Source organism: Narcine bancroftii, chromosome 5 (assembly GCF_036971445.1).
Source record: "Narcine bancroftii isolate sNarBan1 chromosome 5, sNarBan1.hap1, whole genome shotgun sequence".
Lineage (NCBI taxonomy): Eukaryota > Metazoa > Chordata > Chondrichthyes > Torpediniformes > Narcinidae > Narcine > Narcine bancroftii.
The window spans coordinates 62,036,871-62,057,291 of record NC_091473.1 but is presented as its reverse complement, the minus strand read 5'-3'; the positions used below and the strand labels follow the sequence as shown (position 1 = coordinate 62,057,291).

Sequence of the window (20,421 nt, the reverse complement as noted above, 5' to 3'; positions counted from 1 at the left end):
AAATTGTGCTTCCAACTCCAAACAGAGCATTCACCTCTATATTATATGGAATATAACAGCACAAGAGCATGCTCTTCAGCACACATGATTGTTCTGAACGTAATGTCCAAATCAAACTAATAAGGCTGCTGTCAGAAATCTGTTTCTCCTTGCACATCTTAAGAAAGGCTCAGGCCTGAAATGTTGATTATACAGTACATCTTTACTTCCTATGGACTGTGCGAGACCTGCTGAATTGCTCCAGCATTTCTGTGTTTTTATTACAATCAGAGTGTCTGCAGATTTCATGTTCTCTCCTTCTACATCAAAGCCTCTTCTCCTTGACAAGTCTCTTCACATCTGGGAAGCTCCAAATGCTTTTCTATTATTGGGGGCACCACAATTAGCATAGGGGTTAGTGCAATGCTATTATAGTGCCAGCGACCTGGGTTCGAATCTGGTGCTGTCTGTAAGGATTTTCTTTCTCTCCATGTCTGTGTAGGTTTCCTCTGGGTACTCCAGTTTCCTCCCACCTTTTAAAACATATTGGGGTTGTGGATTAATTTTGTGGGGGGGGGGGAGAAAGGGCCTGTCACCATACTATAGGTCTAATTTTTTTAAAATTATTACATTCCTGCCAATATTTGTGTGGGTCAGGCTCTTGCCTATGAGTTAAATGCTGTGGGATTAATTAACGTCAAAGATGTAACCACTACATATCAGTTGGCTTTCCAGTGAAATAGAAGATGAGCTGACATAACATGAAAGGATGGGAGGACATTGGAGAGGGTTCAGAGGAGGGGCTCAAGGATGATTTCAGTAATGAAAAGGTGATCCTTTGAGGATCATTAGAAAGCTCTTGGCCTGTACTCATTGTAATTTAGGAGAACGAGGGGGTGGATCTCAATGAAACATTTGAATGTTGGGGGGGGGGGTGTGGCAAGATGGCATAGGGTGAAGACATGGGAAGTCATCTCTACTCAACTGGACAGTTTAAAACACGAAATTAATGAACTGATAAATATCCAAAAAGTTAAGGAAAAATTTCCTATGATATGAGAATGAAAGAAGCAAGAAGAGGAAAATTACAACAATCAAAAAAAACTACACTTTAAAGTACTGGGGAAAAAAAAAGAATTGGGCCTACCAAAGAATTGAAGTCTCAGGATCAATTTCAGATGGATCCGAAGCCCCAGCATACTTCTCTGGCAAGGTTGACTGAAGTGGTGGCGTCCTCAGTGCATGCAGCGACACAAGATGGCGCCATCACTGCCTCCCTGGCATCTCTCCAGGAGGTGCACAGGAGCGCCGTGTTGAGCGTCGCTAGTAGCATGGCTGAGCACGGGGGCAGGGGGACGCGAGCATAAGCGCGTTAGCACATTGGTATGTGCCAACGTGTCCTTACTTGAATCCCGTTCCCGCGCGACTGCCGCAATTAGTATGCACGCTAGTGCATGCATGCATGAAATCCTCGAGTGGGTCCAGCCTGCGGGGGGGTGGGGGGGCCATTCACCACCATGCTGATTATGTTGGCCCAGCGTGGAGAAGGGTCCAGACCCGCAGCCAGGCTGCTAGAGAGGGGAGTTTAATACATGAAGAGGAGGAGAAAGTTACAGACTATTTAGATGTAGAAGATAATGAGCTTCTTATGGCTGCTGCTAATATTATGGAGGGTAAGCCTAGAACCTTAAAGGCACCTTCATATAAATCTCCAAGTCTGCGGAGCCTTTCGCCTGGACCTGCTGTGGTAACTATGTTAGAAGGGATAACTAAGCAAAATGAAAATTTGATGGACTATATATCTACTAATTTTCATATTATTGATGAACATATTAGAGTTAGAATAACTGACATGTCTGGAGATATTGCTTCAATGAAGTTAGACATTAATAAATGTCTGACAGCTGTTGACATGGTTCAAGACAGAGTGAAGAATGTTGAAGATAGAGTTGATAAGATTGAAGAATCTATTACCGGATGGCAAATGGAGAAAATTTTTTTTTTTTTTGCAGAAGATGGATTCATTGGAAAATCAAAGTCGTTTGAATAATATTAAAATAGTGGGTTTACCTGAGGGTATTAAGGGAGCAAATCCTACAAGGATTTTTAAAGAATGGATTCCTGATGTTTTGGGTTCTGAATATTTTCCTGAGGGTTTGGAATTAAATGGAGCACATCATGTTTTAAGAAAGAAACCTTTACCAGGTCAGCTGCCGTGGGCAGTTTTGGTTAGATGTCTTGGGTATCAAGATCAGGAGATGATTTTACGTGTGGCAATTCAGCAAGCTCGTATGAATCAAAGCCCAATAATGGTACAGGATAAGATCTTTTTTTAATGCTGATTTGAGTCAGGAGGTTATTCTGAGATGGAAGGAGTTTAATGTGGCTAAAGCGGTATTGTGGAAGAAGGAATATAGATCTGCCTTTCAATATCCAGCAATTTTGAAGGTGTTCAATGGGCAGTATCAATCACAATTTTTTTGAAAGGGCACAAGACGCATTAATTTTTGCTAATTCTTTGCTAGATTCCGAGTTTACTCAAGATCTTTCGACAAAACCTTTGGTGACCATAAATAAAGCTGGAAATGGACAGGGAGGTAGAAAGCTGGAAACTGAACAATTGGTGGATTTGGAGGTGGAGCTTCCAACTGCATCTGAATCTTGATTGTACTTTATTATTGGGTTGGGGATATTTGTATTTTAGTTTGGGGGGGGTTGGGTTTTTTTTTTCATTTTTTTTAGGAGGGTTTTTTAAAATATAGTTAGTAGTAGTTTGGAGCCTTAGTTGTATTTTTACTGTGTATCTGATTTATTTTAGTTGTAATGTCTAACTTAAATTTTGCAACTTTTAATGTTAAGGGTTTGAATAATCCAACAAAAGGAAGCATGCTTCCTAATATATAGCTTATATTAAGAAAATGAAAGTGGACATTGCTTTTTTTTAAAAACAAGAAATACATTTGACGTAAAAAGAACATTTAAAATTGAAAAGGGACTGGGTGGGTCAAGTTATTTCATCTTTTAATTCTAAAGCGTGTGGAGTTGCAATTTTAATTCATAAAAATTTGTCTTTTACATTGGATTCAGTATTGGAAAAGAAGGGTAGGGTATTGATGGTTAATTGTAAGATTTTTTCTGAACTATGGGCATTGTTAAATGTTTATGCTCCTAATGTAGATGATGAAAAGTTTACTACTGAAGCTTTTTTTTGGGATTGAATCAGGCAAATGTTAATATATTGGTGGGAGAAGATTATAATTGATGTTTAGGACCTTTATTGGATAAATCCCCAAAGTCTGTAAGAAAATTAAAGATGGCTGATCATTTGGCAGAAGTTATGAAGGACTTAAATTTGGTGGACATTTGGAGAAGGAGGAATCCAACAGAGAAAGATTTTTCTATTTAGTCAGCTAGACATTAATCTTTTTCAAGAATTGATCTTTTTTAGTATCCGCCCAGTTGCAAGGGAAAAATAGTTAGTGCTGATTATAAATGTCGAACGTTGTCAGATCATTCACTTTTACTGATTTCATGTGTCAGTTTTGATGTGGTTCCAACCAGTCATAGATGGAGATTTAATATTGCATTGTTGAAACAGCCAGAATTTATTACTTTTATTAGAGATCAAATTAATATGTTTTTTTACAATTAAATGAGAATTCCGTGCAAAGTAAATTTGTGTTATGGGATGCTTTGAAAGCATATTTAAGAGGTCAAATTATTAGCTATACTTCTAAAGTTAAGACAAAATATTTGACAGATAGTAATAGACTTGGGGAAGAGATTAAAAATATGGAGAAAGACTTGCAGAAGAATGTTACTGAAGATAAAAAAAGATACAGTTATCTAATTCGAAGATGCGTTATAATACTTTACAAACGTATCAATATTGTTAATTCAAAGATCTAAACAGCAGTATTATGAATTTGGAGAAAGAGCTCATAAGGTTTTAGAAAGAAATAAAAAATGTTGGAAGGCATGGAATAGATGAAAAGATGAAGAAAGGTTCTTTTCCACGGCTGGAGAGTCTTGGACAAGAGGGCTCAACTTCAGGATTGAAGGGTGTCCTCTTAGAACATAAATGTGGAGGAATTTATTTAGCTACAGGGTGATAAATCTGTGGAATTTCTTGCCATAGATGGTTGTGGAGGCCAAGTCATTAGATGTATTTAAGGCAGAGATTGATAGTTTCTTCATTCGTCAGGGCATCAAAGGTTATGGTGAGAAGGCCGGCAGTGGGGCTGTGGGAAAATAGATCAGCTCATGATTAAATGGTGGGGAATAGACTCAATAGGCTAAATAGCTTACTTCTGCTCCTATATCTTATTGTCTATGACATAGGAGTGGAATTAGACCATGTGGCCCATCGAGTTTGCCCCACCATTCCATCATTTACTGTCCTTTTCAATCCCATTCTCCTTCCTTCTACCCATAACCCTTGATTCCCTTCTTAATCAAGAACCTACCTGTGTCTTAAATCTACCCAATTTCTTAGCCTTCACTAATGTCTGCAGCAACAAATTCCACAGATTCACCACCCTTTGGGTAAAGAAATTCCTCCTCATCTCTGTTCTAAAGGAATGTATTGTATTCTGAGGCTGTGTCCTCTAGTCCCCAGACTCCCCCACCATAGGAAACATCCTCTCCAGTGCACTCTATCCAGGCCTTTCAGTATTCGAGAAGTTTCAATGAGATCCACTCTCATTCTTCCAAACTCCAAGTACAGTCCCAGGAAGGCCCTGTTCTGCTGTCTCAAGTTGTGTAAAAGATCAACCATATTAATCAGAGGTTATCTGATCATTTAGTGTTCCAATTTGTGGCAGTTTACCGTGCACTGACTGATGCTTCTCGCAGATTCAAACAGTGAACATACATAAAGTATTTACTTGGCAGTAAGGTGCTTCAGGACAGGCAATGTGCAATATTAATGCAAGGCTCTTTTTTGAATTTTCTGGAGCAGGAGGTAGGAAACATGCAAGTCATGTGACACAGTACATCTCTCACACAACCATTATTAATTAATTGAACAATAATCTTTTGAACTCTTGCTAGTTCTTCTCATGCTCTCCCAGTATTGAAATCTCATTTTCCATGTTATTTGACACTTAATAAAGTGCCATAGAACTAGAGGGGTATGATAATGATAGTTTATAGTCATATTCTGTATATATGCAAGTGCAATGTTAAGTTGCACTGAAATCCTTACTTGCTGCAACCACACAGATACACAAGAATCACCAAATGCAATAGTGTACATTAAATTACCACAATGCACCATGAGACAGAAAAAGAAATAAATATAATAGATAAAGAAATATTTACTGTTACAATTAGCACAAAAACAAAATTATGTTTCAATAGGGCAGACAGAACTTTGGGTGGTCCCAAGAGTAATTTATGATTGGGCTAGTATGGGTAGGTTCCAGAGCCTGATAGTTATTGAACCTGAAAGAACACAAGTTCAGCAAACAATGAAAAACTTGGGCTGCACATGAGATCAATGAATAAATTCAAAGCATGAAGCCTGGTTAAGAAACGAAGTGGAAGAGCAGATTACTTACAGAGCTTGACAGGTTTACTGAATAAGAGGCAGCACCAACTTTCAATCAGTTTGAATTAATTTTTCAAAACTTACTTTCTTTACTTTGGACCCAGCTGGGATGCGGCATTGTCTGGGGTTAAGTATTAATTCCAATGAATATGATGAAAAGACTATGCTCAGTTGAAAAAGCCTGCTTTCATTTACTCTATCGCTACCCCTCTATAGCGCCTCTACTTCCCAAGGAGTTTGCAGAGGTATGATATGACATCAGAATCCTTGGCAAACTTCTACAGACGTATGCTGATGGCTGCATCATGGCCTGGTATGGGGGCACCAATACTTCTGAGCAGAAAGCCTGCAAAAGGTTGTGGGCACTGCCCAATACATCATAGGCAAAACTCTCCCCATCATTGAGCACAGAATAGTGCCAGCGACCTGGCCTTGAGCTTGCAGACTATGTAGAGTTTGCCTTATTTCCCTTGTGACCCCATGGATGTGCAGGTCATTGAGTTCATTGTTAGTTGGCTCATCTTGTGCAGGTGAAGGGTACAATCTAGAGGGATGGAAATGTAAGGAGGTTAAAATGGGACCAATCTTGGATTAGTATGAATGGATGGTTGATAGTTGGTGTGGACTTGATGGGCTGAAGGGCCTGTTTCCATGCTGGATAATTAATCTCAATGATTAACTGCAACAATTTGACTCTATCTGGTACAATGCAGCCTTTTATATTAACAAGCAGGGCTGCAGTAAGCATCGTCTTCAAGAAAAAAGTGCAGCAATTCCAATTCTTTGAAAGCACCAGCAACTGATTGATGGAAATCCTCTGAGAGAGAGAGGAGAATTTAAATGTACAGCACAAAAACAGACAGGCCATACCCACCCAGGAGTCTGTGCTCCCCAAATACACCAATTAACCTACTCTCTCCACATGTTTGTGAAGGATGAGAGGAAACCCATATAGAACATACAAACTCCTTACATCAAGTGCTGGATGTGAACCTGGGTGGCTGGCATTGTAAAAACTGCTCCAATTGCTATCTGTGCCACCCAATTCATCCCCATACACACAAGTACAATGTACCAAAATTCTTACTCGCTGTAGCCACACAGATACTCAAGGTACATTAACTGCAGGAGTAGAAATTAAATGGCAAGATGAGAAAAGAGATAATAAATAAGAGGATGAAAAAATATTTAGTTGCAGTGCAAGAAAAAGTGTAGGTTCAATAGTTGACATGTAGGTAATACGATGATGTTTTTTTGTCATACACACTGTATGCTATGCAAATGCATCAAAGTTCTTACTCACTGCAGCTGAACAGGTCCTTGTAAAGAAAACTATAATGGTAAACAAGTTGAATTAAATGAATCAAAAGATACACAAGATAGATGCTCTGCTCAGCTGCTGGCATCGTTGCCACTTCCCAGCACCACCTAAAAGGTCACCATTCATGCAGGTTCCTGTTTTACAGTTCTGGAAACGTGTCACATGCAGAGATGGATGGCACAGAGTTCAAGAGGAGGCTGGAATGCATGCAATGCACAAGAGATATGAGGGGCTCAGCAAGTCTGCTGGTGCATTTCCAAATAAATCATGCATGGTTCGTACAGAACACTTACAAGGTCACTGATGAATGGCCAATTAAAACTGGGAAGAAGATCAAGTGCGCATAATCTGTCTGACACAGAAGAGATCTTGTTGCTCAGAAGTGGGAAGCAAACAGTTAATCAGAGAGACAAAAACAGGATGAGTTCAATTCATTATGTGCATGTGATTAAAGTATCCAATTGATCTGTAAAATCCATTTAATGCATTGCTCCAGAGAGCAATAAAACAATTTGGATAACTGAAGAGCTCGCTGGTATAAATGGAAGGCAGTGGCTGATAACTAGTCCAGGAGTTAGCTTGGTAGGGAGCCATGCCAAGGGATCATGAGAATAGCAGAGGCACCAAGGAAATGAAACAGTGGCTGAAGCAAGCTGGCTCACCCCTTTGCACTGCCACCATTGCATAGTGATGTGCAGTAGGAAGTTGGAGGATTTGGATCTGGCAACTCATTGTCATCTGCCTGTGATTTAACATGGATAGGCAAGAGATAGATCCCTTGCCCGACATACTTCCAGAGTACCATCTACACATCAGTTAGTTGTGTGTTCAACAATGCCACCACTTTCTCAGGAGTCGGAGGAGATGCAGCATGTCATCAGATACGCAACTTCCACATGTGCACTGTGGGAAGTATACTGACTGCTTAAAATGAACCTGGTTTGGGAAATAAACTGCCGAGGAACGCAGAAGCTGGCAGAAGGTAGCAAACATAACCAGGTCCTTCACAAGCTCCAGCCTCCCATCTATTGCAGACATCTATGTGAGGAGCTGACACAAGAAAGCAGCCAACATCAAAGAACCTCCTTCACCCTGGTCACAACCTCCTCACTGCTACCTTTGGGCAAAAGGTATAGAATCCTGAAGACCAACACCACCAGATTCAAAAACATTTCCCCCCCCCCCCAAACAGTTACCAGGTTCTTGAACCTCCCTTTGTTACACTTACACTAATCAGGGACCCCTCTGACACCACCAAAGTACTGTCTGCACCATTCCAAAGTGACTGCTTTTTTTGCACTTGGGTAACTTCATAGAACAGCACTGGCCCTTCAGCCCACAAAGTCATGCCAACTTATATAAGCCTATTCCACATCAATCTAATCCTTCCCTCTTTCACACTCCATAACCCTCCATCTTTTTTTTAACATCTATATGCCTAACTAAGAGTCTTTTCAATGTCCTTATTGTACCTCCACCTGTGGATATTTGTGTATTCCTGGTCTTTTTAATTCAATTATTTAATATGTAGTTATTTTGCAATTGTTTTTCATTTATAAAGTTACTGTTTAGCTGTAGCGAGTGAGTGTTTCAGTCCATGGGTACATTGTACAATGTGTATTACAATAAGCTCATTATCATTTTTACACTACATCTGAAGTTGGGAACAGAAGGAAAAGAGGACCAGCAATCACCTGAGGAAACATAATGAGTTATTGCTAGGAGGTAGGTATTAAATAAAAGGAGAACATCAAATCTGTAATAAATGTGGGCGGTGAACACATTGATCAGGAAGGCGTAATAGGCCTACATTTCCTAAGAAAGGTGAATAGGGCAAGACTACTAGCCCCATCTTGACAACATTTTACAGGGAGCACAAAAGGAGTTGTCCTGCTGCATCACTGTGCAGTACAGCAGCCACAAAGCACAAGACTGGAAGTCAATACAGAGGATTGACCTCTATATGGATAGTCCTCAGCCTTCCATGTTCCAGTGAGAATAATCCCAGTTTACCCACTCTCTCCTTATAACTAAACTCCTATTGAATCTCTTCTGCACTCTCTCTATTGCTACCACATCATTCCTGTAGTGTGACGAACAAAACTGCTGCAAAATTATTTCCAAAGATTTATACTCAATGGCTCTAGTATAGCAAATGGCTATTTACTAGCCTATCGACCTGTGTAGCCATTTTCAGGACCCCACATACTTGCCCCTCAAAGTCCCTCTGTGCATCAATGCCCCCAAGCTCGCTCCTTGCCATTTACTTTATTTGTCCTAGCATATTTTGACTTCCCAAAGTGAATTACCCAACACTCATCTGCATTAAATTGCATTGGCTACCACTTTGTTCAACTTTTCAGCTAGTGTCCTGCTGTGCCCTTAAACAATCTTTCTCACTATCTACAGCTCCGCCCCTTCTTGTGTCATCTGCAGACTTACTTATTAGTCCACTTGCATTCTCATCCAAGTCCTTTTTCTGGATCACAAACAAAAGTCATAAGGACAGCTCCACCAGACCTGATCATGGACTCAGCTCTACTTCCCCACCTTATTCCAACACTGATCCCTTTAGTGCCCACTGGATATAGATTTCCACTCAGAAAACTACTCATCCCCCAATTCCCTCTGCCTCCTACCATTCAGCCCATTTAATAATAGTTTATTCAGTACTGTACAAAGACATTCAAATTTTGATTTAAATAGGCCAAGCCAAACACCTCAAGTTAGTGGATTAAGGTGACAGAACTCTTAACAGGTCTAAACAGTTGTCAGTGTTTTTACTTTTCCATCTTACCTTCAGCAGAGCCAGGGCCACGTTGAAAATGATACTCAGTCCCTGAGGAAACAGGAAAGGGGTAAAAGTGTTAAAATGCAGAATTAATTTTGGCTCCTTTAAATGTGACCAACACCCACTAAGGAGACAGATGGAACAAAGGCAAAGTGAGTCAGAACCTTTATGTTCCTTTGAATCCATAATTGAGAAGACCTCTCCTGAAGTCAGCACATCAAGGCAATCCTGGAGGAAGCACACCAATGGCTGCTACTTTTTAAGGAGTATGAGGAGATTCAGCACATCTTTGAATATTCTTTCAAACCTCTACAGGGGCACTGACTGGATACATCACAGCATGGTTTGGGAATTCAAGTGCTCAGTGACATAGAAGGTTGTAGAATGTAGCAAACATATCCAGGTCCATCACAGGTTCCGACCTCCCATCCATTGAAGACATTGATGTGAGGAGTTGCCTCAAGGTTTTATATTTTAAATTTACATGTACAGCACTGGAATAGGACCTTCCAGCCTACAAGCCCAAATATCCCAATTAACCTACAATCTAGGTAAGTCTTTGAGAGGTGGGAGGAAACCAGAGCACCCAGAGGAAACCAACACAAACAGAACATACAAACTCCTTTCAGACATGGTGGATCAGAATCTCTGATGCTGTAATAGCATAGTGCTAACCGCTACACTAACTGGTTCTCTGATGTGATAACCAGAACTGTACACAGTCACATCCTTCCTGTGGGGTGGTGACCAGAACTATACACAATGCTCTCAAACATAATTTAATCAGAGTTTGGTAAAGGTGTAACATAATATCCTGACTGTTATACTCTAATGCCGGATTTATGAAGGCAGGTGTGTCATGTGCCTTCCTTTTTACTCTCACTGTTCATCAACATACTTATATCCCTACCATACTGTCTATCTCCTACTCTTAATTGAATTCCTAAAATACATCACCTCACATTCCGCTTCACTTCCCATTTGATCTATATCTTTCTGTATCCTCGGACAACCTCCATCATCAATACCACCGATTTTAATGCTATAGTTGCTGCTAAGCCACTAAATTGAAAGGAACACACTGAGACCTGCAGAGTTCTGGAGTAACTGCTTTGGAATTGCGCAGTTAAAAGACCCACCTGGTCCCAAAGTCTTAGCGGCCCAGTAGGGGAGAAGTGACGACAACTTCCGGGCCGCAGCTTTACCACACTCCGAGCATCTCCATGGATGCTGCTGGCACCGGTTTGCTAGCCATGCAGGTAAGGTGCTACATGACCTTCACCCCCCCTCACCTAGAACCGGTGATGGGAGGTGCATGCCCCTACTGTCTGTTTTGCTTGGTCATCCTTGTCTCCAAGCAGGTGGTGTAACGACTGAGTGTTCAATGTCCAGTTGTGCTGGTTTGAGATGGTTGGTGGAAAATGGCTCCTCCCAGCCCCCAAAGTCCAAAACACGTTGCCCTATTGTGTCACACTACCCTGAAGGGTCCTTCATACAGCTGTTGTAGAGGCGGTCTGTGTGCTCCTCTGTGGATGAACACGTACTCACTCTGCCGCAGGTCATCGAGTACAAAGGAGGGTGCTGCTCCATGGTGGGATGGTGAAACTGGAGCCAGTGACCCTAGTCTCTCTCAGAGTTCGGCCAGCACCTCTGTGGTGTGTCCCCTTGGCCACGGGCATGAACTCGCTGGGCAGTGTGAGCGGTGAACCATACACCAACTCAGCCAATGATGCTGCTAGGTGGTCTTTGGGTGCTGTGCGGATGACTAGCAGCACCCGGGGCAGGTCCTCTGAGTTGTGCCATCAGGCTGATTTTAGGTGCCTGTGTAAATGCTCCACCAGGCCATTCAATTGGGGGTGCGCAGTTGTTCAGTGTAGCTGGGTTCCTAGGAGCTGTGCCATCATGGACCACAGGGTTGAGATGAACTGCACGCCCCTGTCTGAAATGATGTGAGCAGAAGTCCAAACCTCACCTCCCCAGGTTGTGATCAGGGTCCTGGCACATGTCTCTGTTGTGTCACTAATTGGAACTCCTTCTGGACACCTCGTGAATCTTCCACCATTGTAAATAGGTTCCTTGCCTCTCTTGAAACAAGTAGTGGGCCAACGATGTCCATGTGCACATGCTCGAACCCCTTGTGTGTTGGCTGGAAGGGTTGCAGTGGTGCCTTCACGTGTCTCTGGACCTGGGAGGTTTGGCAGTGTGTGGACGTCTTGGCTCAGTGCCAGACCAGTTTGCGTAGGCCATGCCACATGAACCGTTCTGCAATTAGCTGGGCGGTCGACCGGACGGAAGGGTGGGCCAAACACTCTATAAAAACATAGAGCACTCGGTGACTCCAAGGGGCCAGTACGATGGGCCATGGTTGCCCTGTGGAGGTGTTGCAGACGAGTTTGCTACCGCTGGGCCTGATGGGTATGTCCTTGAGGTGGAGGCAGTGAGTACGATTCAGTATGCTGGTATTTCACTGCTCTCCTGTGCTTCTGCTAGTGCTGCGTAATCAACTCCTGGGGCTGGGACTTGCACTGACTGGATGGGTGTTCTTTACAGCACGTCTGCCACGTTGTTCTTCCCTGAGACATGTTTGATCGTGGTGGTGAATCTGGACACAGGTTAGGTGGTGCTGTTGGCGGGCTGACCAAGGCCCAGACACTTTGGCGAACATTATGGTGAGGGGCTTGTAGTCTGAAGATCGTGAACTCTTTCCCTTCTAGGAAAGACCTGAAATACCAGATACAGGGCTAGTAGCTCCCTGTCGAACATAATAGACTTGCAGGGCCGCAGATGTTGGCTGAAGAAGGCGAGCGGCTTCGATTATCCTTCTATTAATTGCTCAAGTACGTTGCCAACTGCCGTTATGGAGGCGGCAACTGGGAGGGCTGTGGGGACTTCAATCCGGGGGTAGATTAGGAGCTTGGCATTGGCTAGTGCGTCCTTGGTCTGGTTGAACACCATTCAGTTCCTCCTGCCTATACTATCCCTTACAGTGATAATCCCATTTAACTAAAATGGATCATAGTATCTCCCCCATCAAAGAATATTTTGAGCTCTAAATCAAAATTTTTAACTACAATCTACAACATTAAATAATACTTTCACTATTGTTATATAATACAGACAAATAACATTCTTCTAGAAGCTTATACAATTAATAAGTTTTGTTTTGCTGCAAAACATTGTACACTTAACATCTGGAAAGGCAATTAGCAATTACATTATCTTTGCCTTTAATGCAAGTTCATTAAATTATATTCTTGCAAAATTAAACTCCATTTTAATAATCTCCAATTTTGTTTTTCATCTTACTTAGGAATATCAAAGGATTATGGTTAGTATAATTGGTCCCTGAGGTGCGCAGATATAAACATTGAAGTGCTACAAAGCCTGTTTAAGGGACAATAGTTCTTTCTCGATGGTAGAATAATTTTTTTGATGTTAATTGAATTTCTTGGAAAAGTAAACCACTGGATGATCAATGTCATCACAATCATTCCTTTGGAATAAAACTCCCACAGCCTCTTCATTCACATCCACGGCTAAAGAAAATGGTTTGTCCAAATCAGGAGATTTTAAAACCAGGTTATGGCACAATATCTCCTTTAAATTTTCTAAAGCTCTCTGACAAAATTTTGTTGACACAAATTTCTCCTCTTTCTTCAGAAGATTGGTTAAAGGAAGAACAATTTCTGTAAAATTCTTGCATAACTTCCTATATCCTGTAATTCCTAAAACCCCTGGGGAATCAGTCCCCTCCCAACCCTCCTTGGGGATCAGAGGCCTCCCGACTCTCCCTGGGGATTAGTCCCCTTCCCTCCTCACTCTTGCTGGAGATCAGTCCCCTTCCCCCCTAACCCTCCTTGGAACCAGTCTCCCCCCCAACCCTCCCTGGGAATCAGTCCCCTCCCAGTGGCTGACATCATGTTTCTGTCCCCCAAATTTTCCACTCCACCTCAAGAAGGTGCTGTTTCTGCTGATTTATAGTTCCACAGTCCTCTTTCTCATCCCTCCCCTCAGGTGTAACATTTACTGGAACCTCCATCCATGAGATCATCCCTCCCCTCAGGTGTAACATTTATTGGAACCTCCATCCATGAGATCATCCCTCCCCTCAGGTGTAACATTTATTGGAACCTCCATCCATGAGATCATCCCTCCCCTCAGGTGTAACATTTATTGGAACCTCCATCCATGAGATCATCCCTCCCCTCAGGTGTAACATTTATTGGAACCTCCATCCATGAGATCATCCCTCCCCTCAGGTGTAACATTTATTGGAACCTCCATCCATGAGATCATCCCTCCCCTCAGGTGTAACATTTATTGGAACCTCCATCCATGAGATCATCCCTCCCTTTAGGTGTAACATTTATTGGAACCTCCATCCATGAGATCATCCCTCCCTTTAGGTGTAACATTTACTGGAATCCCCATACACAAAACCATCCCTCCCCTTTAGGTGTAAGTTATTAGGAACTCCATCCATGAGACCAAAATCTGCTGTTCAGGTGTAACAGTCAATGGGACTCCTATCCACAGAATCATCCCTTCCCTTCAGGTGTATTGATCATTGGGTTCTGTTCCATGCTTGGAACATTTTCAGCATCCTCATCCTTCATTCTTGCAAGCAGCAAGCTCCAACTCCCAAGGGAGAGGGCCAACAATTTGGGAGACCTCAAAACATGAAAAACAATGGTCATGAACATCTCAGACCAGCACCAGCTGGAAGAGTGCGACATCAGGAAAGGAAAGTCGTAAAGTCTGAGATGAACTTCCATAGGACACAAGTCAGGCAAGATGATCAGGTTTAATCCAGAGGGAGCTGAAGAGGCTTAAAGAGGGAAGTGGACCCATGAAGCTGATAGGCAAGAAGGAAATTGAGAAGGAATGAAGATCGAAGGGAAGAGACACTGCACATGTCTAGGCACCAATAGAATATGGAATGAGCAGAGAGGTGGTGATGATGGGGCTGTGCAGAGCTGTGGTCACAATGCAACCTGGCAAACAGTCATCAAGATTCCAGGGAGATATGCACAAAAGATGATCATTCGAGTTTGTCACGTACACAAGGGTTGCATAGTTAGTGTTGGGGTTAGCACAAGGCTATTACAGCACCAGTGGCCTGGGTTGCAATCCCCCACAGTCTGCAAGGAGTTTGTACGTTCTCTCCCAATATTCTGGGTTCCTTCCAAGTCCCAAAGATGTACAGGGTTGGTAGGTTAATTGGTCACATAGGTGTAATTTGGCAGCATGGATTCATGGGCCAAAAGGGCTTGTTCCTGCGCTGCATCTCCGAATTAAAATTAGAATTTTAAAATACAAGTACAATAGAACAGCAGAGGAACAGGCCCTTTGACCCCTGATATCTACACCTTATATGATGCCAAATTAAAAATTGACTTGCGCATCCTTTTGAAACCTTTCTCCCCTTACTTTAATGCATATCCTCTGGTATGTGATAATTTTACCTGGGTAAAAAATTTCTGACTACCCTAGTTCAGGTTCTTAACCTTTTTCTATCCACTCACATACCACTTTAAGTCATCCCTATGCCATAGGTGCTCTGTGATTAGTAAGGGATTGCTTAAGATTAGTGAGGGATTGTGAGTGGATAGAAAAAGTTTGAAAACCACTGTTTTAATTGTACCCAATTGACTCGTTATGTGCACAATTTCATAACTCCAAAGGAAATGGCCCAATGACAATTTTTCTCAAAAATATTTCAGTAACAATTGGGTCTAGAGCAGTGATTCTCAACTTTCCCTTCCCACCCACATACCACCTTAAGCAATCCCTTACTAATCACAGAGCAGTGATGGCATGGGGATGACTTAAGGTGGTGTGTGAGTGGAAAGAAAAAGGTTGAGAACCACTGATCTAATCCCTATCTATAGCTCATAATTTTATAACTTTCTACGCAGTCTCCTTTCAGACTCCAACGCTTCGGAGAAAACAACCCTAATTTGTCCAATCTATCCCACTAATCCAGATAATGTCCTGCTCAACCTCTTTTGTACTCTTTCCAAAGCATCTATGTCCTTCCTGTAATAATACACAAACAAGAAATACAAATTAAATGGCTGCACAATCTGTCCAATGATGCAACAATCTCTGCCCCACCAATCTCAGTGATAAAGCATATTATCCACACAAAGGAAGAAACAGCAAGGACATCCCTGTGGCCAACCACCAATTCTACACATCATGCCCAAGCCGACATTTCTATGGCCTCATGCACTGCCAAACCAAGGCCATCCAAAAATAGGAGGAACCAACCTAATATTCCATTTGAGCAGTCTCCAACCAGATGGCACTGACATAGACTTCTCCAGTTTCCTTCAACTCCTCCCCAGTCTTTCTCTTCCTATCTGTCTCCTTTCCTCCAGCTCCTCACCTCCTCCTTTCCCTCTCCTATCAGAGACCTCTTTATCCTCTTCCCCATCACTAGTCAGCTTTTTTCTCTTATATCCTCTCACCTGTATCCACCTATGATATCTTACCTGTTAGCTGGTGCTCCTACCCCTGCCCCTTCCTCCCTATTCCTCTCTCTCCCTACATTTTCATTCACCTGTATTTGCTTGTCCCTGAAGGGTCCAGGCCCAAAATATTGGTTACCCTTCACTTCCTATAGATGCGATGTGACCTGCTGAGTTTCTGAGTGTATTGCAAAGGAAGAAATCTCACCCATGTTCCCACCTGGACTCAGTGCTTAATCTCCTTATCAAAGTGAACATCTGGAATGGCATGGTAGACAATTCCCACTGGAAAAAGCATCCTCTCAGTGCTGTGAAACATAAAGATCTGCAGATGGTCTGCAATCTGCAGATTGTAGTAAAAACACAAAAATGCTGGATGAACTCAACAGGTCTTGGAGGAACCATAGGAGATAGATTTTTTTTAAATAAAAAATAAACTATATTCTCAATAAATAATTTACAAAAGGAAAGCACTCAAAGTCTCTTCTCAATCTTCATTTCATATCACTGGATATTATTACTGCACATCCCTCAGCACATATTGGTGCAGCCTAAAATGTGCCAGGAGGCAGCATTCCCTCGCCAACATTTCTTTGTGTTGAAAGACTAACAGGTTTTGGGTAGACTAAAGGGTGTCTTTCACTGAGTTGATGGTCTTCCAGCAGTTCTGGATGTCTGACTCCATGTGTGTACCCAGGAGCAGCCTGTAAATCAGAGAGTCCTTTGTCACACTGCTACAGGGAATGAACCGTGACAGGGACCCTTGCATCCTTCTCCACAAACTCTAAGCAAATCTGTTTCTGCAGATAGGTAGGGCACTGTCTCCACTCCACCACAGTCATCTCCGGGACAATGTTCATTGTGGGTGATGTTCGAATCTGATTGGGAGGGCTCCTCTCACTGCCAACCAGGCCAAGCTGGGGGGAGGAGGCACAGGCAAAAAGTAATAATTGGACATGGATAGGAGGACAGAAAGGAAAGATGAGAATTGATTGGGGAGGGGGATGGCAATGTTAAATGCCCTCTTATAGAACATTAAGGCTAGCAGAGTACAGGTCATTCAGCTCACAATGTTATGCCAGCCTATGGAAACTTACTCCACAACAATCTATATTTTTTTCTCTACCTCTCACCCAATAACCCTCTATTTTCCTTAAACCTATGTGCCTACCTAGGAGGCTTTTGAATGTCCCTATTGCACCAGCCTCCACCACCATCCCCAGCAATGCATTCTAGATACCCATCACTCAGAGTAAAAAAAACTTACCTCTGACATCTCCCCTAAACATTCCTCCACTCAGTTTAAACCAATGTCCTGCTGTATTTGCTATTATCACCCCAGGAAATAGGTGCTATCGAAGCCCTTCATAATCTTGTATTTCTCCAACAGGTCACCTCTCATCCTTTGTCGCTCCCAAGAGACAAGCCCTAGCTCTGGTATTGACCATTGCCACTCTGGGAAAAAAGGTGCTGGCTGTCCACCCTCTCTATACCCTTCATAATCTTACACACCTCCATTAAGTTGCCTTTTTGTGATCTTCTGTCTCGCCAAAGAGAAAAGCCCCAGCATTCTCAACCTTTCTTACTGTCCAGCAACCTTGAGGGATCAATGGACCTGGACCCTGAGATCTCGGTCTTCCTACCCACTGCCAAGAATCCTGCTGTTAACCACATACTCTGACTTCAAGTTTGACCTTCCAAAGTGCATCACTACACACCATCTGCCACTTCTCTGCCCAACTCTGCATCATTTCTATATCCTGTTGTAACCTACAACAACCTTCTAGATGATCCACAACACCTCCAACCTTTGTATCATCTGCCTCAGTTTCTTCCCTGCTGCTGCCTTGTCCTTGAACAGAACTCTCATTAATAAAATCATGCCGACTTTGCCCAGTTTTAACTGAACATTTTCTCTATAATATTACACACTGCTCTTCTGTTTTAATTTGCACTACCTATTAGGTATGGGTTAACTTGGCTGGATAGCACACAAAACAAAGTTTAACTCTCTCAGTACCCTCAGCAATAAACAATAACATTAGTTTTGAGCTCTACATTTTATCTGTATCTGTTTGGAAATCCTGCGCCTGTTTCCCTGAACAGTTTTATATATATTGCCTACACTCCTTAATATGTCCGTGAGGAATTTCCCCCAGCAATGGGCAAACTTTCTTTCTAAGACCCACTCTTTTCATGAGAGTCTCTCCTTTATCCAGACAACTGCCTGCTCTGTAGACAACCCCCATCAAACCCAGCCTCCACATTCCAGAATGTACTCCAGTGCCCCCTACAAAGGTGTCTCCTCCCACACCAGTCCTGCCATGTTCCTGCCTATTCTCCCTCTGCCCAACCTGTGCTATGGATAACACTTGCAGCGGTTCCAAGGGTCATGGCAAGTCTCTGAGCAGAGTCACTTGACACTTGTGCCCAACTTTCTCCACATATGTTCTGCTGCATTGATCTAAGCCACCGGTTTTGCATCCTTTGGCTTTTTTGTTGTGGGAGGTTTCCCCACCCAACAGCTCCAAAAGGAATAAGCAATGACTACAAGGGACAACGTCCACACTCCTGGGATAGGTTCCACCCATTTATTCAGGATGGCATCCATACCCAACCCATCAGTCACCTGTGACACGACACAGGGCTTGTTCCAACATACAAACATCTCTCACTATTTGTGTAATCTACTTGTGTAATCGACCTGCTTTATAATATTGCTCAGGGACAACCATTTGATTATCTACTTCAGTGGTGCCCAACAGTTAGCATCCAATGGACAATCCTTCTATTCCAGGCATTCATATCGTAGCCCCTCTCTATAATGCTGTAAGTATACTAAATGCTGCCTCGAATGACAACCTGATCCAGATCTCTAGCATGCAGGCTGTAGACAAGTCTCCCAAGCAGTATGAACTCTCGCATGCCATACACTCACAACACCCAGACACACCAAGAAGCTACAATAGGTTGTGCACTTACCCAAAAAATTTGAACCATCACAAAGTCTGCCCTATACAGTTACATCCAAATTCTAAGAGGAAAGTTCCCAGGTGGCTGGAACTAGATTCTGATAAGTATCAAACTAATTTATTCCATTTCTTCATCTATTGAACAAAATCAGACTCCTGCCCAACTTGATCTCTTGAGCAGATTAAACACCACACAATCCAAGTTACCACACCCCAAGGAACATTGTGACACAATAAGCCACTGCTGAAGGTGCATGATAGGCAGCCAATCAGAAGTCAGTTAACTGCACCTTTCTGACAAACCAGCCTACTTACCAATTTACTGAGCAATTGCTCAGGCAACTCGTTGACAAGAAACACATGATATATTTCATCCTTCATGTAGGATCCTCAAATAAAGAAATACATTTAAACAATAAATCATGACAGAAATCTACAAAATCATGAAAAGAATGGATCAGGTGAAGGCAGAGTGCATTTTGCCCTGAGTAGGGGAATCAGTAACCAGAGAACATTGGTTTAAGGTGAGGGGAGGACATGTTTATCAGGAACCTGAGAGGTAACTTTTATTTACACAGAGCGTGGTGGGTGTATGGAATGGGCTGCTGGAGGGGGTGGTTGAGGCAGGTACCATTGCAATGTTTGGACAGATACATGGATATGATGGGTTTAGAGGGATATGGCCCAATGCAGGTAGGTGGGAGTAATGTGGGTGGGACATTTTGATCGGCATAGACTTGTTGGGCTGAAGGGGCTGTTTCCACTATGACTCTAATGAGAATTTCACTCCCATCATTTCAAATGCTTTCCTGAGGCTGAACTCTTTCCCATGAAGTCTTTCCCATCCACTCTCTCAAAACTTTAGACTCATATATTGAGGGTAAAGAGTAATCAGCATAAAGTGGACTTTATGCTGAAGTAAAAGACCAATAGGAAATTAGAGGCTGTAATGGATTATCAAGGGTAGTCAAAGTGGATGGGCCAAATGGGCCCTCTCTGTATTAACCAAGAGCTTGATAATTTTAATAGTTGGACGGCTTATTTTGGTGAATAATTAATTACCTCCATGTTCATAGCATTTACATTACATGAGAAGGGATTTTCAATGTTCCATTCCTGACAACTAACCTTGATCCAGTTTATTCACTCTATCACGGATACAGCAATTGGTTTACCACACGATAAGTTTAAGGCTAACAAAGGGTGTGCCATGTGTGGGTACATGATTAAACATGCCCTAGAAGCTTTTCTATTCATCAACTTGAAAGTAGATATTAAGCAAGAAAGGTCCTAAATTATTGACAGCAAGGTTCACAGAACCTGATATGAATTCA

The 20,421-nt window shown here is 42.4% G+C and overlaps 1 protein-coding gene across 14 annotated transcripts in view; it reads right to left on the bottom strand.

The window, feature by feature from the left end:
- rabgap1l (RAB GTPase activating protein 1-like) overlaps positions 1-20,421 on the bottom strand; it is a 458,975-nt gene that overhangs the window by 155,082 nt on the left and 283,472 nt on the right. For 12 of the 14 annotated variants that reach the window (XM_069937564.1, XM_069937563.1, XM_069937559.1 and 9 more), the window contains one exon: positions 9,649-9,690. In XM_069937564.1, coding sequence (XP_069793665.1) covers positions 9,649-9,690 — 42 coding nt within the window. Of the gene's footprint in view, positions 1-9,648; positions 9,691-19,097; positions 19,276-20,421 lie in introns of those variants that run through there. The other 2 variants (XM_069937571.1, XM_069937573.1) reach the window with 2 other exon arrangements.